Source organism: Phalacrocorax carbo, chromosome 1, assembly GCF_963921805.1.
Source record: "Phalacrocorax carbo chromosome 1, bPhaCar2.1, whole genome shotgun sequence".
NCBI lineage: Eukaryota > Metazoa > Chordata > Aves > Suliformes > Phalacrocoracidae > Phalacrocorax > Phalacrocorax carbo.
In genome coordinates this window covers 48,197,089-48,216,887 of record NC_087513.1, presented here as the reverse complement: position 1 = coordinate 48,216,887, position 19,799 = coordinate 48,197,089, and the positions used below count along the sequence as shown (strand labels likewise).

Here is a 19,799-nt window from a genome sequence, read left to right as displayed (position 1 = left end):
GGTGTCATGTACGATGGATTGTTATTCCTCCCAATCTTGAATTTGTATCTCTCAGTTCCCACTGGGAATTGTTTATGAGGAAGCTTTAAGAAACCTGTACCATCGGAAACTTTTCTAAATCTTAGAGAACTGTTCCATTTAAAATCTATATACTAAAATACTGTTTTTATTTTTTTTGTGTGTTTGAATGCTTTATTTTTACTCTTTCTTTTATTTTTCCTGCTTTGCCTTTATATACCCAACTTCTAGATAATATCTGAACTCTATGTTGTAAGTACAGTATATTTGATCTTCTATGAACTGTTTTGTATTAGCTACTTTTAATGTCTTCATTTACTGTGTGGTGTTCTATTTTGGTAGCTTGCCTGTCAGTAAAGAAGAATTCTTTAATGGAGTTTCTTTTTGTGTGTGTAGGGTGTGCAAGAACGAGATGCTCAGATAAGATTGCTTACTGAGCAAGTTGAACAGTATACCAAAGAAATGGAACTAAATGCACTTGTTATTGAGGAATTAAAAAATGATCTCCAAAAAGATAAAGGTAACATGGCCATTTTATTTTAATATCTATGGAAAGGAAAATAAGAAACCACAAATTTACTCTGCGTTCTTTATTCTCTAGAAATACAGAAAAATATTTGAAGTATTTGAGTAATATTAGTCTCTAATTTTTTTGTTCATTTCCATTCATTAAATGTTTGTGAAGAGTTTAAATTTATTCACAGTACTTCACTGTGTTTTACGGGTAACACAGTGCCTAATTAAACTCTACCTGGTCTGCAGAGGTTAGAGCATAACATGCAAGGTCTCAGCTGTATCAAGGACTGCAAGTGAGTAGTAGCATGCAATTCAAAATAAACTCTGATGTCCCTTATGTACACTTACTTCTTACAAATATTGTTTGAATGAACAATTAGGGGAAAAAAAAAGCTCTCATGTAGTCTTTTGTAATCACTTAATTAAAAAAGAGCAGAAAATTAAGATCTCCTTTATAATGTCATCTGAAGTCTGTCTTTCTTGCTTAATGACTGATAGCATGAATTCCTCGTTGCATTGTAAACAGAACAAAGTTTTTCTTTCCAGGTCGCTTATCTCTTGCTCAGCAGAATCGTATTGGGGATATGCAAGAAAAATTAAAAATGCTAGAAGAGAGAACTAAGGAGGCTGAGAAATCAGCAGAATTAGCAGAAGCAGACGCTAGAGAAAAGGACAAAGAGCTTGTTGAGGCTCTGAAACGAATGAGAGACTATGAACTGGTAAAAAATTTGTCAGAGTGAACAGGGTGTTTAACCATATTTTTAGGAGATAATTTTGTCTTTCCATTTTTTATTGACTGTATTCTAATTAGAAACTATATGAATTACTTCTGATGCTGGTTTTTTTCCTTCTCTTTTCTTTCATAATAATTTGTTAGCCATACTTAACAATTTTTACAAGTTGACAGTTTTAACATATTCTTACGGGCTTCCAAAGTCCATTGAACAGTAATTGAACACTCAAGATACGATTCTTCGAAGGATCATGTAGTAAGAGGACTCAATTTTGAAACATGCAGAGACTTCTCTATAGTCAAAAGACAGATTTGTAGGATCTGCTTTTTATTCAGTAACTTTTTTCACTAAGTTTAGTACAGAAGAGTAAAACAGGTTGAAAAACATTTTTTCTTATCTGTGTAATGATGAAAGATTCATAATTTATTTTCTTACATGCTCTGTTGGTTGTTTTGTTTTTACTATCCATTTTGGTTTTTGCAGGGAATATATGGTTTGGAAGAGGCCGTTGCTGAAATAAAAGATTTAAAAAAGCAAATAAAAATACGAGATCATGAGATTGAAACATTAATTAAGGAAGTCAATAAACTTGAACTTAAAATAAATGATTTTCTTGATGAAAATGAAGAACTCAGAGAGCGCTTAGGTATGCTCTATCCATTACGTTTTCAATTATTTGTTGTGTAAGAATTGAAATAGAATTATATAATGGAAATCTTTGATTATACCAAGTGATTACTTGGAAGTAATTCTGTATATTCTGCTAGTATTTGCAAATAGTTTTAGTTAGGACAAACAGCATAAATGTATGACTAAACTTGAATGTGCATGACTAAACTTGGCTTACAGGTTGCTTTGACTGAAGAAAGTAGGAGAGTAGGTTTTGCACTGCTTTTTTGGTTTTGATTCGTCTTTGACTGTACACTGCTTAATTAATGTGGTATTTGGAGACCATAACATACTGAAGTTGTAATGCTAGATTGGAAAACACAGGAGAAAACTTCGAACAGGCTTATTTTTACGTAGAAGAATCTAAACATAAATACAGTTAAGTTTCGGTGGCATTTTATTGCATTTTGATTTTTGAGTAATTGAAATAAAATGGTGCTTTCTTCTGGTGTTATTACATGGACCATAATATTTCCTATGCAGTGACAGGAGTTGGACTTGATAATCCTTGCAGGTCCCTTCCAACTCACGACATTCTATGATTCTATGTTTGTATGTGCGTACATACATAGAAATATATATATTCAACTATCAACATTTTTTAAATTCTACTTGAACAGTTATGTTCTCGTTTAAATTAACTGCATTCTAAAGATTTCTAACATTAATGTTCCTCCTTAATGAATACAGCATATATTGTGTTTTAGGTCTTGAGCCAAAGACAATGATTGATTTAAATGAATTCAGAAACAGCAAAGTGCTGAAGCAGCAGCGATACAGAGCTGAAAACCATATTCTTTTGCAAGAGGCAAGTGATAAGTCCTATTTTTGTGTAATAATACACATCTATTATGCTACGTAATAAAAATGTATTTGAACAAAATGGAATACTGATCTTGAATAATAATATGCAGATTGAAAGACTAGAAGAGGAAAGGATTGAATTGAAAAAACAGGTTCGTAAGTTGGCTCAGGAGAAAGGAAGAGTTGCAACAATAGGTAGGAGTTTTTAATTATAAACTGTCTTTTCAAAAACATGCTGCCTATACTTACTAATATGGCTATGTTATGTTTACTCGTTTGTTTAAATTACAAGGCTAAATGCGCTTCATTGAATCTGTAGGAAGAGGTGTAAGTGATTTTGCATTTCTGTAGTCTTAACAGCCCAGTAGCTTTTTGACATGTGATGGCTACTGATGCATCACTGCGGGTTGTGTCATTGGCTTGCAGTTCTTAGATGCAGGATGATCTCCCCATGATTTCTAGTAAATCTATATAATGTATGTGTTTCAAAAATCTTAAAATTTCAACTCAGTGCCACCCACCCAGGGAAGCATAATGTGCTCAAATGGAAAGGTTTACAGCTCCTTTGCAGGTGGAAAACTAGAACTTAGATAGACTAAATGGAATATATTCCCCTGCTTGGAGACCAATTAAAAATTCAGAATAATTTATTACTTGTGCATTTACTTGCAATTAGGATTGGATGCTGGTGATGTGCAGCTAACTGATAGCTTTACTGAAGAGAAGGGAATGAATAAGAGGAAGTTGGATTTCTTGAACAGACATGACAATGCAGAAGTACAAGCAAAGGTAGGTTCATAAAGCAAGTTCATAAACATTTATTGTATTTCTCTTTCAAAATAAAAATAATGTTATTTTGTAAATATTCAAATATTTCTCTAGGTGCTTTTATTAACTGCTTTTAAAAATTAAAAAAAAATAATAATTTGTAGATTTTTTAGAAGACTAATGAATATTCTGTATTTTTTGTGAATATAGGCTAGCAGCTCATGTAACATGGAAGGGAGAAACACACTTGCAAATAGAGGAGCACCAGTTAGACTTTTGAAGTCAGAGAAATATGTAGCTGAAAACAGTAAGGCTGTGGAAAATCTACCTGGAACAACTTCTGGCATACTTGAGAATTTAGATCACTTGGAAAAAAATAGAAATACTTCTTCAGTTCGCGTAGGTTCAAAAGATGGGTTGGAGTGGCAACTAGTTAATGACAACTGTAGTTCTGAAGCTCTTAGTATAAAAGAGCTTTTCATATCACCAGAGCTACAATTTACACAGACATCAGGGATAACAGATTGTACAGACAATAGAGAGTTGTCAAGAGACTTGAAATCAGACTATACAGATTCATTTTCTGCTCATCAGCGAGTGTGTCAGACCTCAGAGGTAAATAACCGAAATTTCAGAAACAAACCATCTTTCCAGAATGAAGTGTCCCTAACTTCTAATTCAGAGCAAACAGGACAGGAAATTTTTTACCCAGTACTATCTCTCAGCAAAAACTCTCTGATTCCTTGTGCATCTACTCTTGGAAAGCCAGTAACTCACAAAACACAAATAATGACATTGATGGATAAGCAAGACTATTCACAAGTAAAGTTTTCTGATTTAACTACCTTTCAAGAAGACAGAGGAGGAAAAAAATGCCTAACAGAACTGTGGCAAGTAAAAACTTTGGAAAGTGGACTTGAAAATGGACAGTCAGAGCACTCAGGTCAGGTAGATCCTGTTGAAAATCTCATAGAGCAATTGAGGAGAGAATTAGTCCTTCTTAGATCACAGGTGAGACACCTTTATAGTATGTGTACGTTTATTGCAGTTATTTAGAAGATAAATTAAAATACTGAAGATGTGTTCATTTACTTTCATCTTAATTAAAGCTATAGGATAGTTCTAATAATACTGGGCATTTTTTCTCCAAATAAAAAAGTGCCAAGTCATTAATTTGCAGATTATTTTGTTGACATAAGATTGAAACATGTAGGCATATATTTTCATTCTGTTGGTGGAAAAGTTTGCACAATACCCATGCCCATGCACATAGATGGGCACAAAGACAGAACAGTTTTTATCCTAAGACCTTACACGTCTGTATAAACAAAATACTCACCAGTTTTCTTATTAGTGCATACAGCCTTGCATCTTATATAAATCAGTTGTTGCAACTGCATTTTAAAGAACATAGTCTAAGGATTATTTTTAAAAATTGCTTTAAATAAATACAGAGAAATACAAATGGTAATTTAGAAGTGTTAGTTGGGAGACTGAATCAGTCTGTTGGTATGAAAAGCAGGAGATGAGATTTCTGTTAAAAGACGCAGATGTTCTTTGACTAGAGGATGTCTCCTACTGCCAGAGAGAACAGGTGGTGTAAAGTTAGACTTCAGGAATTAGGAAGGCCTTCTGGGAAACATCTAAGAAGTTCCTGAGTTGGTTCTTCTATCCTTTCATCCATTTCGCTTCCAACTGACAAAGATAACATATATCTTTTCACAGAAAAAGATTTCCAATTAAAAATTCCATTATTTATTAAAATTATCTGTAATAATAAAGTCTTTTAGATTCTCAAAAAGGTTTTTGAAAACTTTTTATAATCAGTGAAAGAACGAGTCAATTTCAGGATGCTTGCTGTGATTTCTTTTATTCACGTGATAAATCATATTTTTAAAAGTATTCACTGTTAGCTTCCTAAATTGGTACCTTGAAATGCAGTGTTAGTGTTCTGTATAGTGGAGGACATTGCGCTGGTTGCTAGAGATGCATTTAGGGCATGGACCAAGCCAGTTCCTCAGAGCCTCACAGACTTTTGGTCTGGACCAGACTGTTGTTCCAACTGCTGCATGTCCCAAGAATACATGCTTCCCTAGACAATGATATGTGGGATACACCTTGTGTAATTCTTCCAGTGGATCCATCTCTGTTGCTGTTCCATTTCAGGCAGGAGATTCATGTATGGACTGAAAAATTTTCATAAAGGCATACACCAAATTTGAAAAAACGCTGGGACTAGAACATTAGATTGCTAAAATAAAAATATGTATTTTTTTGTCTGAGAGAAACCATCTAAGAAAGTGGTGAGGAAACATCGCGGTTACGATGTGTAAGACAAGCAAATATGTCTTTTCAATCTTTAACTGAAATGTTTTGGAACAGATGGCGTTTCTCTTGAGCCTGTTATGTAATTGATCAATGGAAAGTATACGTCTAGATACATCAGGCTTTTTTTCAATTATACAACAGTTTTTCCATGCTACAGGAGTGTGCTTTGCTGTTGTGATTTCTCTTAAAGTACTGTGTTAACCAAGCTGTGGAATGAATAATGCCTACTAACTGCATTTTCAGTAGAAAAGAAGTGGGGTTTTTTTGTAATTTGGAAGAGAAGTCTTGGAAATATGTTTATATATAAATGGAGATAGAATCCTATACTAATAAACTTACTGTTGCGGGTTTTTTTTAGAATGAGCAGATATCCACAGATTTGTTGATCAAGAGTATGCTAAATAGTTATACAGAATTAAATCTTGAAAGATGCAGAAGCCAGGCAGTGCAGGTAGTATAAGGTTTTAGAAGAACCAAAACAAAACAGGATAAATATATATAAAGTTTATTCATGGTTTAAGTAATATTTTCCTTATAATTTTGTTGCTGTGAATATAAGGTTATTTCTTTGATTGTTGCCTGCTATATAACACCTCATTTTGGTTTATATACTATGTAATTTCACTGTTGAATATGGATTAGCAATATTTTTGAGGATTTATTCTCATTTAACCATGGACTCTTAATGAAAATTCTAGTACTAAAATTCCTAAACTACAGTTTTTGAGTCATCTTTCTTCTTTTCTTTAGAATGAGTATCTTGCAAAGGAACTAAGTGTGAGAGAGAGAGATTTGGAGAAGAACAGGACTGTAATAGCCAAATTTCAATCTCAATGTAAGTTGCAATCTGTTTTAAAACTAGGGAATATTATCAGGTACCTTCAGATAGTTTGCTTATTTAGTTGTTCTGTTTCTGCGATTGTGACCACAAATATCTGTCTTCACAGTTTCTGTTTCAAATGCAGTTTACTTTGGTATCTTTCACAATGATTAAGTTTGCTCTGTACACAGGAGGTTATACAATCATTCTGATATGCTTCTGTACTGTGATAATTATGGTTGTGAATTGGTACAGGTGTGAGCACACTGATTACAAAACAATGAATGTAAATGGCATTTATCAAATAGGAATTTCTTTGATTCTCATTAATGACTTTTTTTATTTTATGTTTTTATTAGTGTATATAGTTTTGTGCATGTGTATAAATATGTATATAGTGTTGCTAATTTTAAACTTAAATTAGTGATAGTACACAAACGTAGTTTATTCATACTAAACAAATCAGACTAGGATCTCCATGTTTTTCCTTCCTGAATCAGACCTAATAAGGGCTTCAAGTTAGTGAGTGATCCCATTTATAACAATTACACAATTTATTTGTGTAATTGTAGTGCTTTTCTGGCTCCAAGGAAGTGTTGGAGAATTTAACCCATTTGATGCTGATGTACATATGTATGTTAGCTGAAGTGCACTGCTTGCAAATTCTGAAATAAAAAAAATCCTAATTTATCTAGACAAGAATCTTTTTTTGTTCCCCCAGAGAATGTGAATTCCAAGTGTTATTTTCAACATGTCAAAATAGACTTGGTGAAACTGCTCAAATTGCTCCAAATTTTGCAGTTCACTCCTGGGTCCTCAGGACAGTTAGCCATATTGTTTAGATGCAGAGAGTGTCCTGACAGGTTTGTTTGTTTGTTTGTTTGTTTGTTTGTTTGTTTGTTTAAAGTTTCCAGACTTCTTGCTCAGTGCAGGAAGCTCTGGAATTCCACTGAGATACTAATGGTGGCAGCATTGTCTTGAGAGTCTTTATTACAGCCAAATAATTTAAATGTTCTTTTTTGCCAGTATGCAGCGGTTCGCATATACTTCATTGTTACAACCAAACGCTTCCTAGATAGCCATATTTCTGGACTGATGAAAGCCAGTCAGACAGGCTAGTAAAGAAGTGAAAATAGTGTCAGGAAACATTGAAGACTGGAAGGTTCAATAAAGTAAAATGTTTTCCCAAGAAGTATTTCATTATTGTTTTGTTGGTATTTCTTCAGCAAAATGCACTCTCTGGATGTTCCTAGAAACTCTACTTTTAATTTCCTAATTGGTTATGTCTATATATAATATGAACATTCTTTTAATATATCAAATCAACAAGTTTTATGATGAAATGTCCTAGGAAACCTTAACTCATTTTCTTCAGTGCTTTTAGACACATCTACAATTTTTAATTACAGTAAAAGAATTATCAGAAGAGAATAAACAACTTGAGCAAGGAATGAAAGAAATATTGCAAGCTGTCAAGGAAATGCAGAAGGATCCTAGTGTGAAGGGAGAAGAAACAGCCTTAATAATCCCTAGTCTGGATCGTTTAGTTAATGTAAGCTTGCTTTCTAAAGTATTGTTTAGCTTTATAGGATATACAGACTTCTATTTGCCTCCTCAATTATTGGGTTATTGTATAATTAAATAGTAGCTTTCTTATACATGCACTTCCTTAGTTACAAGTAGGAATACATAGTGTGATACCTTTTTAAAAATATAAATTAAAAATATACAGCAACAAGGAATTGCCAATAAATATTAAAAAAAGAAAAATATTCAGCTGGATAGTATAAAATTGTCTTTGGCAAGGTTATTGTCCCAGTCATAAAGCTTAGGTAAAAATTTGTTCATGTGTCTTTTATCTCTTTGGGACCTGCAGGAAATATTTAAGAAAAATTCTTTATTCAAACATCTTACCAGAAAGATCATTGTTTTTACAGGAAAATGTAACTATTTAAATCGCAGTCTATGGCAAATAAGAGCAGTGGAACAGGCTGCCCAGAGAGGTTGTGGATTCTCCTTCCCTAGAGACATTGAAAACCTGCCTGGACACGTTCCTGTGTCCCTGCTCAAGCAGGGGGGGTTGGACAAGATGATCTCCAGAGGTCCCTTCCAACCCCTACCATTCTGTGATTCTGTGAAATATACCACCAGGAAACTGATAAGTGTATTTTAAAACATTAAAATTTCGTGCTTTTTTGCTAATTTCATGTAGTCTAAGCCTGGGGGCGCCAGTTTATTACGAAAAAAGAAAGCTTTTCTGCGCTTTTTCTCTGTTTTGTTAATTAAATGTTTACTGCATTAGGCAATGGAGTTGAAGAATTCAGAGGGAATCTTTGACGCTAGTGTGCACTTGAAAGCTCAGGTTGACCAGCTAACAGGACGAAATGAAGAATTAAGACAGGAACTGAAACAGACTCAGAAGGAGGCAACGAATTTCTCTAATCAGCTGGCAAATGCAAACGAAAAGGTATAAAATTAATTTTATACAATTTATTTTGTACTTTAAAAGTGGCTGCTCTGATAATTTAGAACAAAACCACAGAATCTGTAAGATACTGAATTTAGCTCGTGAACAGTGTAATTATACAAATCTTAATTAAATTTATGTGTTGGATCTACCCATTAGTCCATTTTAATTTCATATCTTACTCTTCTAAATGTTACTTTATCCTTGGAATACCCTATCATGTTAAACACCAAGTAAGTCTATCTTCTGGGGAGAGCTGTACCCTAAAAAGCTCACAGATTTATTCAGTAGTCATTCATTTATTATTTATAAATGAGTAACAGAGATTAAGTGTTCTAAAATGATGAACCATTCTCTGAAATCCTGTATCTTGTTTTAAGTTGTAAAACTGATTCTATGGAATGCTTCTTCCAGGGCAGGAATGAAGAATGGAATATTACCTTACAATAACCCAAACTTAAATTTGGCTTTTAGAACAGCTTTGGTGATGCAAAAAGGTTTGCCAGTAACTAATATTCTAGAACAGTATTTTATGTACTGTTAGAGTATAAAACCGGAGAACAAATAACCACTGCAATAATAGAAATGCACTGTGTTTTAAGCAATTTGGAATTAAACTGTGGTGAATCCTTAGATATGCGAAGCTGCCCTGATTGCTGGAGTCATTTCATAAATTTGGCTTAAGATATTATGCGTTTAATGATTTATGGACTCAGCATTTTGAAAAGGTTACTTTAAAAGGTGTTTGAATGCTTTAGAATGTAAGTGGAAGTGAATTAGGTTGTAAGTAACAACTGATGTAGCACAGGCAAATGATATCTTTTCCATCAGTGACTTTTTTTTTATTGAATAGCAAGAGCTATTTATTTATGGTTTTGTTTCTTTTCTTTAGATTGCACAACTGAAAAATGAAATTTGCTTATTACGTCAGTCAGAAGGTGCCAATATTGTCTTCCGAACAGTGAATCTTCCAGAAGGAATGGCTCCTTCAAGTGTTAATATGATTAATTCTCTGAATGAATATTTAATACACCTTATACAGGTAACTCATTTAGTCATTGATATCAAGAATATTTGTAAAACATACCTAATTCCTCCAAAATCGAGTACCGTGTCATGTATGGACATTGGAGAACTCTCAAAAATTATTTTGAAGTTCTGACATCCAGTAAACTCGTTGAGCTATTCTGATTTTTTAAAGCTGTAAGTATTTTGCTGTGTTGTAAACCTGGAAGGTAATACTTAACTACATTTTCAACAACAGATTTTTTTTGTGTTAAATGTGAATTTTTATCTAAATATTTGCCCACTCTTTCTTGTACTGCAGTTGCACCCTCTCTATGAGAAATTCTTTCTTACTGCCGTCTGGATTCCATACCTGAGTCTGCATGTGCAAATCCTACTCTGAACAGTTTTCCTCTATACAGCAAACGTCTCTGTTTACTTACCATAAGAATTTTAATTCTGTTATTTGTCAAAAATATGTCACCATTTGTAAAAAGAGATATAAATGTATTGAAGCCAAAGCTAGTGACTCCATGGGAAGCATAGCAGACAAGCATATAGTAAAGAATTGACTCTTGGAGAACTGGAGTAAAAAGAACTTACTTTTTTATTATTATTATTTTGTTCTGTATCTGATCACTTTTGTTGATTAAAGAATATTTTTCAACTCTCTATGATTATAAAGTAGAAGAACATTTGGGAACATGAGAAGAAAACGTGGCTTTCCAGTTAGACATTCGGTTAGGGGGCTAGCAACGTCCTGTTGTTTTGAACTTTGAGGGCTGTAATCCACAGTGCAATTATGCACTCTTTCTCACCTATTGATATGAATGACAAAGTTTATTGGACTTGTTAATCTGTTGCTTCTAAAGAAAATACACATTTCATATCAGCAGTTTACACAGTCCATGACAGAAGCATCTGTCATGAAAAACACAAGGGAGAACTGGCATTTTGATTAATCCTTTTGTATCTAAAACCTATATTAATCACTTCAATATTTTTATTTGGAAAACAATCATTAGGAACTGGAAAATAAAGAACAGTTACTTAAAAAATTAGAAGATGCAGTAGAGGACTACAAACGAAAATTTGCTGTAATTCGTCATCAACAAGGCTTGCTGTATAAAGAATATCAAAGGTATTTTTCTCTTTTCTGAGTAATAAGAATTCAACTAGGTAAATGTTTAATAATTTTTAATAGAAGATTTGCTGCTGTGTTGAAGTAGTTCTTTGGTTAATGTCCTAAATGCTACTGCTCTTGGATATGGACTCCATATATTTTCTGTAGTCCTGTAAAGATTCAGAAAACTCTTACAAAAACATTTTCTGCTGGACTGTTCATATTGCATACTTTGTAATGAGGATTGCGTTGTGCTTTCTGCATCTAATGTCTTGTATTTTATTAGAACCTGCTATTATGGACTCTTCAGTCTCACTTTCTTTTGCTTTCAGTTTTGGGTCCTAACAGTTTTTTTCTGAGGGGGAAGAAAAAAGAAAACTTACCCAAATGCAGTCAGAGATTTCTCTTTCAAAATTTCAGATTGTCAGGACTTGATAGTTGGTTTTCTTTCAGACTCTTAGTTCCTTTGTATATTTCATTGAATCTAATTTATATAAAATTCTTCTTACGGTCAAAAAAAAAGAGATTTTCATCTGCATAGGGATGAATATGGTGATTTGGGTTCTTCAATTAACAGTCTGTTAGTTGTGTCCTCTCTACCTTTGGATTGGGATGAACAGTCACCGGATGGCTTTTAGGACCCTCTTTTTGTTCTTTGAATCAGTTAAGACTTCCCAGATAACATTATCTCTGAGGCATCAAAGCTATTGCATTTTGAAAATATTGAAGGCTATAATATACTGCCTCATTTACTACTAGATTAAACATCTGCAATGACTGGGACAAGGTGATGATTCAAGTCTCCTTCTCCAAACCTGTTACATACTGAAGGCAGGGGAGGATATTCTTTGACTTGGCATCCTATAAAGACTCACTTCCAGAGCATTTTCTTTCCTTTTCCTCCATTTTCTTCCATTATGGAAGAAACTAAGAGATCTTTGTCGAGAAAGTACTACTTCTGAAATACCCTTGACTTTGTTTAAACTAGCCTAAGCCATCCTATACAGTCTATAGGAACTTCCTTATTAGACATGTATAAGCAGTGCCTAGTCTTTTTTTTGTTTCCAATTAAATAAATGAAAACTGATAGAGGAGTGTAATTTGGGCCAGAGAAGCCGAATCTTTTTATGTTTTTATTTGTTTTTCACTGAAATAGAAAAAGTAGGGTGGGAAATCATGTCCTTTATGCATCTGAAATAAAATGCATGTAAAAGAAGGAAAGATTTGCAAAAGCCATTGAAAAAACTGAGTTAATATTACACCTATTGCCTGCCCGTTTCTTTAGAAGTCAGAGCTCTTATGCAGAATTCGGGTATGGGAAACCTAAGTTTAATTCTGTCCACTTCCTGAGGGAAATTTGAATTGACATCATTTAAAGAAAAAGCTAACTACTGTGCTGTGGGGAATTCTCAGAGGATGAGTGAATAATCTTTTCCTTATGATACTGTACCATTCTGTATGATTAATTAAAAATACTTCAAAATCATCCTAGGTATTCTGGCTCTCAGGAACTGCAGAAGCCTTGTTCTCCTTACAAGCTGTCTCTCTTAGCTAATCAGTTTGTAAGTGCTTCATGCAAGGGAAACAGTTATGGAAAGTCATTGATTATTTGCCAAACCATTTTATCTAGCTGTAAATCTTATCAGCCAAATTATTGGGCACAATTGTGAATATCTCCTGAAATCTGCTGGGGGTAGTCTGCTTCGAAAAGAAATGGCCCATTTCCGGGGTCACAGCATGGTAAGTACCAGTATTATGATTTTTGTCTCCCTTTCTATAAAGGGAGACCTAGAGTTTCCAGAGAGGTAAAGTGGAAATGTTTTCATTTGCAAAGTTTCAAACTTTGCCTATTTTTACAAAGATATGTGCAAGAAAGTAATTTATTTATAATACAAGCATGTAATTTAAAGCAGATTAAACACCATGTGCCTATATTTTTGGGGAGTAAGGCATCTCCATCTCTGCACCATAGTACACATGTGTAGAAGAGATAAGACACTTTGACTCAAGAATTATTTTAATCATTAAACCAGCTGCAGCCTAAACAGAGGGGACAGTTTTTCAGTAATCCATCTACAATTCATAATGTCCTTTTCAAATTACATTACTGCTAAAAACAAGTGTCTTGGTTTATAGTATTTCAGGGTTGCTGTTTTAGGTTCTCTTTTAGTTTTGCTAAAAGTTACTGCTTTTTTAGTTTTAAAAATCATCAAGTCTTTAACCATTCTAAATTAAAATATTTAATTACTCTTTTAGTCAAAAGGAAAGCTGGCAGAAAGAATCAGAAGATATGAAAGAGGAAAAGAAAAAGCTAGAAGAGCAAAAAGAACAGGATGCTACAAAAATAAAGGCATATTCTGTAAGTAATTTTGTTGCTTTAATTTTTAAAAAAGCTTTTAACACATAGAACAGGGGTTTTAATAAAATACCATAATTTGTTAGATGGGAAAAATGTTGCAGAGGAAAACTGCTCAATTCAAATCAAAAGAGAAGGGAAGTGGTTTATTGATTTATTACTGGAATGTAATGAACTAGGAATTGGTGAACTATATATTCGTAATCAGTATGAATAATACAAAAGGTAAACCACAATATTAAGGCACATACAAAATGTTACTATAGACCTAAAAATCTCTAAGCATCACTCAGGATTTAATCCCAAATATTTCTCATTCCACACATCTACATTCGCACAGTTATATTCACTTTATAAGAAATACATACTATTATTTAGTGTTACTTTTTGTTAGTATGTAATTTTGATTAGAATTAGGTGAACATTTTCAGATCAAACATTTCTCTGAAATTAATTCACTGTGAATGATCAATGAAAATGTTTTGCTTGATCTTCAAATCTTAAGAAAAACAGCCTTCTTGAACAGAAAAACTAAATCTTTGCCAGTTGTCACAGAGCTGGATTTTTTATATAGCTTCAGACTTCCAGGACTCAGGAGTTTTTTCTAGCTGCCTGCTCACTCTTCTTCATTAGGCTCATAGGAATCTGGGACTTTAGAGCTCCTATTTCTACTCCCTGTCTCCTTGGCAAGCTGATGTGTGTGACAGCAAAGCTAAAGCTCACGTGCCTTCTGTGACCTGAGTTGCTGTAGTTCCCTCTTCCCACTGTCTGCCCACCCACCTCGGATTTATACATGCATGCAAACGTGTGTGTGCACACATAACACACAAACACGGGCAAGTTTTCGTAGGAGGGGTCCTGTGGTTACTTTACAAATACTGGTTCGGTCCTCAAAGTAGTATTAGTAGTACTAGTATTTGTTAGGAACAACAGGAATTCTATTTGGTTTAGAAAATTGTTCCTAATATATTTGTTTTGATTCTAGTAAAAGGGGGAAGACTGATGACAGTGTATGCAGAGAATTATTTTTGTTCTAAATTCTGAAAATGTCAGCATTAACTAAAACTCCAATTAGTCAGTCAGATCTATTTAGCTTCTATTCCTATTGTATACTCATGCATGTGTTGAATGTGTGTATATGTTTTATTAGCAAAGAAATTATTTCAGTTTAACAGAATTTTTACACCTAGATTAAAAAATATACAAGAAAGCTTGTCTACATAGTTGAGTTTTACCATATTTCTGTCCAAAGCTGTTGTTAAAAAACTATTTTACAGAATTTACTCAGTGCTCTTCAGATGGATCCTGATGAAGCAAAAAAAGTGCTTGCAGAAAATAATAGAAAAATAACTGTTTTACGAGTTAATGAAAGGTCACTAACAAGGCAGTATACCACTTTACTTGAAACGGAACGGCATCTTAGAAAAGAAAATGAGAGACTAAAGGATGAAATAACACACATGGAGACTGCAGTTGTAGAGAAGATTGGAAACTTGCAACGATTCAAGGTATAGTTTATAGTAGTAATAGTACACATTTTTACTTTTACAATTTGGCAATAGATACACTTTTTTAACAGGAGGCAGTGCTAGTTTCTTGAATGCATTACCCAAGTGCTTGTTAAATGATGTCATAAATTTTGTCAAAACATTATTTGTATTTAAATAGCATCATAGTATGAAACCTGTCAGTTTTCCCCTTCTGAAGTTGCTCCAAAAGGTTCTTTTTGTTGAAAAAGTCATATGAAAGCAAGTCTTACTTTTTGGTCTTGCAGGTTGCTGGGGCCTGTATTAACTGATCTTTTATTTAGTATTTAGAATATATTCTAGATATATTTATATTCTAAAAATAGAATTTAATATTATTAAGATCATATTAGAAAACATGTTTTTGACAGTGCCTTACGATTAAAAGGCAACTATTGATAAAATTACACAGAGCGTTAGAATACCAGAAAAATTTTGTCAGTGTTTATTGCAAGCTATTTCTGAAGATGGACAATAATTTAATAAAATAAACCAATATCATGTTCTAAAGTGTTATATTAAGTGGGGTTTTTTTTGTGAAGTAATTTTAATTTTTGTATTTAAAAATCTAGCAGACCTTACTAACCCATTGTGTTGACTGTTTTCATAGGAAATGGCTAGCTTTAAGATTGCAGCTCTGCAAAAAGTGTTGGATGGTAGTGTGCCATTGTCTGAGCTAGAACTGGCTAATAAGCAGTATAATGAATTAACTGCTAAATACAGAGATATGTTACAAAAAGATAACTTGCTCGTCCAACGGACAACAAACATGGAACACATGGAGGTAATGTTTGCGTTACGTTAGAACCCTAAGGGAAAAAACATCTTCATACATCTGTTCTGCATTATTTCTTTTTTTCCTCATTTAACAAAAAAATAGAATGGAAGTCACAATGCTAGAACTGCTGGTTATAACATTTCCATAGCAGGTACGAGATGTTGGCGCCAGTCTTACTGTTGCTATTGAATTTTAATTTTCTTACCTAGTGTTTTTCAGTGGCTTAAGAAACAAAATCCCAGATTTTATTTCAGTGGGCATACATAAAAGCAGTTTGTTTAATTGTTTTGGTGGTTTGGGTTTTTTTTTTTTTTTTTTTTTTTTAAGTTAAGCTCTGGGTGTGTTCCCTCACAAAGTTTTTTTAGTTCTTTGATTACCAAAACAATTCTGGCAGAAGGAGTATTGGCTATCATCTTTGGTTTTGGAGGAAAGTAGAATGAATGTAAACACTTTCAAACTTTTCTCTCAAAGTAAGTGCTCTTACTAATTCCTGACTTAAAAGAAGGAAAAGTTCAGTTCCAAAAGGCAGAAAATCTTTGGAATTTCACTTCCATTAAAAAAAATAACGAAAGATTGTTCACAATGCTTTTTCAAAGTGTTGTAGGGACTGCAAATATTCCTTTGAACTTTTACTCTCAAGTAGAAGAGAGTGTCTTCTCAAGAACTGCAAAGCTGTCTTCAAGATACGTTACTACCTCCCACTTCTCATTCATGTCAGAAATAATAGTCCAAGGAAGCAGTAGTTAACTAGTAGTTAAAACTCACGTCATGTTCTTGTCTGTTGGTTTCTGTGGTTGACAAGGGTAAACTTACTGAACTATTACATTTGTCGCCTTTGAAACAGGTAGGTGCATTTGTGTTACCTAAGAATGAATGATTCCTTCTCTATTTTGTCGAATTTTGTATGTATGAAAATTTGAATTGCCTATTTCAGCAGACCAAGAGAATCATTTATCAATAGCAAACTAAAAATGTGTTTAGAAAATTAAAAATTGAAAAGTAATATGAAGTATTCAGTTTGTTGTACTGGTTAATCTGGAAATTTGTGTTTCTATTTGGAGAAATGAAGGAATATTTACAAAACTAATATTTGGCACCATATTAGATGCCAAAAAGAGCTAAAAGAAGCATATGATCTGTCTCAAACGTATTTATATGCAAGGTGAAATATCCAGTGCAGGATGAAATATCCTCCAGAAGTACTTCTTTCTTTCCTACTGTTAATGGGATGTTTAGTATGACAAACATAGACTTCTTCATCTAATTCTAGACACTCTACGAATAACAGTCAGTGATGATAAATATTCACGGTAATACTCGTTGACAGTAAGATACAACACAGAGAGCAAAGACTAACATTTTTATGCTTAGGGGGAAACTTACGCTCTGTGTTGCCATATATGTAGATTACGGGTTGTGCATAGGTAAAATCTGTTGATTTAAAAGATTTTATATATATCTTAAAAATCAAGTCTCTTACAGTTAAATAGTTTGCCGTTACGTTGCAAATTTTGTGTCCTACAGCGTGAGAATGAATCCTTAAAAGCACAGATAAGTTTATTGAATAAGGAACTGGAGATCACGAAAGAGAAACTTCACACTGTGGAACAGGCTTGGGAACAGATGACTAAACTGGGCAAGTATGAAAGTTATATTGCAGCATTAAAAATCAAATGGTATGTCCTGTGTAAAAGTAATATTTTAAAATTTATGTATCTTAACAACAACAAAAAGAGTCAAAACTATTTTGTATCTTTCATTAATGGTCTTAATTTTGGGGGTGAATTTTTTGTTTGTTTATTTAATTTTACTTATCTATTTGACCAAAACCAGGTTTGGTGCCTTCCTTTGGAAACTAATCCACATTGGCTTTTCGTGGGTTACTGGGTCAAGGGTGTAAAAGCTGGAACTTGTAAAGCAACATCACAGGGTTTTTTGTTTGTTTGTTTTTAATAAGGTGCCATTTATGCTATTTTGATTGTCAGTCAAAGTACTTCATAGGTTGTCAGGAAAATTATTTCTTTTTCCTGGTTTCATGCTCTGTAACAAATTTTTTTTTTCTTGATAGCTGAGGCTTCTTTGTGTACAGTTTACATACTCATTATTCAAGAAGAATTCATCCACATCTATTGCTTTTACAGATTTCAAATCAAATTCCCTGAATATTTACCAGCTGAATTAAGGATGAAGTGAAAGGCTTCACTGAAAATAGTTATCAGTCTCAATAACCATGGTTGCAGATATACCCATTTATAACGGATAATATTATTTCATTCACATTAGATACCTTTCAAGCATATAGTAAGGCAAGATAACCATGCCTGCATTAAAAAAGTAATACAGGTGTTTTGATAAAGTTTTATCTGAGAGAGAAGGCAAAACTCATCTTCTCTTTCATGGTATAAAGTATTTTTGGAGTTGAAGCAGCTTGTGTGTTCCCTAATTTAAATATTTTTTAATGTAGGGGATGACAATGCCATGGACAAGGCCACAAAAGCGCTAACCAACAGTGAGATTTTGTCCATTTCTAAGAAAATCACAATGTTGGAAATGAAGGAACTAAATGAAAGACAGAGAGCAGAACATTCGCAACGAATGTATGAACATTTAAGGAGCACTGTAAAGCAAATAGAAGAACGTAATTTTGAATTGGAAACAAAATTTGCTGAGGTAAATCTGTTGAAGTTTAACAACATAATCTCACACGTCTTCAAAGCATATTTTTGAGTTTTCAAAAAGAATCAGTTTTGTGTCACGACTGGCAAATAAGCTTACGGTGCAAAATATAGCTGCCTTTAAGAGCTGCAATTTTGCATGCACAGAACATTCATAGAAAATACAACTAATTAATTTGTCAGTAGTTAATTTCAAACATTAGTTAATATCTGTAAAGCACATGATGAGCATCTTGACAGATTGCTAGTTTTTCAGCAGACTGCAAAAAAGAGTCTGTTCTTGACCTGTTATTTCTTGTGTCTAATTCATATGATCCCTTTTCTGCTAATTTTCCCTTAATTACCAATGATTTGGAAAATGTAGACCTTTGCATCCCTTTTGCAAATGATAGTGTCATGATTCTGTTACAGACTGGCTATGTCCTCTGTCACATGCCAAACGTCATCTGTAATGCAGGCATAGAAGAGAAGTCATGTGCCATTGAAGCTGATGATCCTTAGCATTCCTGTTGTATCAGTCTTAACCTTGTTAGATTTTTTTTGTCCCCACTATTCATGTTTTCAGTTTGTTCCATAAATTCCTTATTTAATAGTAGGAGGCTTTATTATCATTTCCAGTCTAAATTTATTTATAGGCAGTTGTACACATTTGTTCTTGTGCCATATTGGCCTATAATTTAAACACAAGGGAAGAAAAAGAATAGTTATGTTGACAGGATTGTTGATATAGATTGTATTAATTTCCCTCTCCTTGTGCTTTGCTAGACTTAAGCCGAGCTATTTTAGATTGCTGTTATCTGGACTCCCCATCTCTCTGTTGTTTTAGTAGTGTTTGTTACACTGTTTTGATTTTAGTAGATATGGGACATGGAGTAACTGAAAGCGTATAAAGCTTTCCAGCGGCAATATTGTTAAAGCCTTTCCGATGGCATGACTTCATTTATTTTATTAAGAAATACCACAGGTGATGCACCCTAGGATCACATTTCCCTTTTTCTCTTTTGCATATATTATTATCTGTATTGTGATACATTTAGGTCTGTTGGTCTTCCTTGATTTTGAGTTGATGAACTCCTAATGCCACAATTTTTTCCTATTAATTCCTCTGTGTATCCCTTTCTTCCTCGTTTCTGTAGCTCCAGGACATGTATTTTTTTATTTCATATACTCCTGTTGTTAGTGCATCCTAATCTGCCATCATTGCTTTTATTT

The 19,799-nt window shown here is 33.5% G+C and overlaps 1 protein-coding gene across 4 annotated transcripts in view; it reads left to right on the top strand.

Moving 5' to 3' along the window:
- Positions 1-19,799, top strand: part of CEP290 (centrosomal protein 290) — a 55,187-nt gene that overhangs the window by 7,781 nt on the left and 27,607 nt on the right. For 3 of the 4 annotated variants that reach the window (XM_064450495.1, XM_064450485.1, XM_064450493.1), the window contains exons 13-28: positions 415-538; positions 1,081-1,253; positions 1,752-1,914; positions 2,645-2,745; positions 2,852-2,936; positions 3,418-3,530; positions 6,588-6,672; positions 8,067-8,209; positions 8,960-9,124; positions 10,017-10,166; positions 11,155-11,270; positions 13,509-13,611; positions 14,886-15,116; positions 15,745-15,918; positions 17,437-17,548; positions 18,377-18,582. In XM_064450495.1, coding sequence (XP_064306565.1) covers positions 415-538; positions 1,081-1,253; positions 1,752-1,914; positions 2,645-2,745; positions 2,852-2,936; positions 3,418-3,530; positions 6,588-6,672; positions 8,067-8,209; positions 8,960-9,124; positions 10,017-10,166; positions 11,155-11,270; positions 13,509-13,611; positions 14,886-15,116; positions 15,745-15,918; positions 17,437-17,548; positions 18,377-18,582 — 2,244 coding nt within the window. Of the gene's footprint in view, positions 1-414; positions 539-1,080; positions 1,254-1,751; positions 1,915-2,644; positions 2,746-2,851; positions 2,937-3,417; positions 3,531-3,723; positions 4,521-6,587; positions 6,673-8,066; positions 8,210-8,959; positions 9,125-10,016; positions 10,167-11,154; positions 11,271-13,508; positions 13,612-14,885; positions 15,117-15,744; positions 15,919-17,436; positions 17,549-18,376; positions 18,583-19,799 lie in introns of those variants that run through there. The other variant, XM_064450502.1, reaches the window with a different exon arrangement.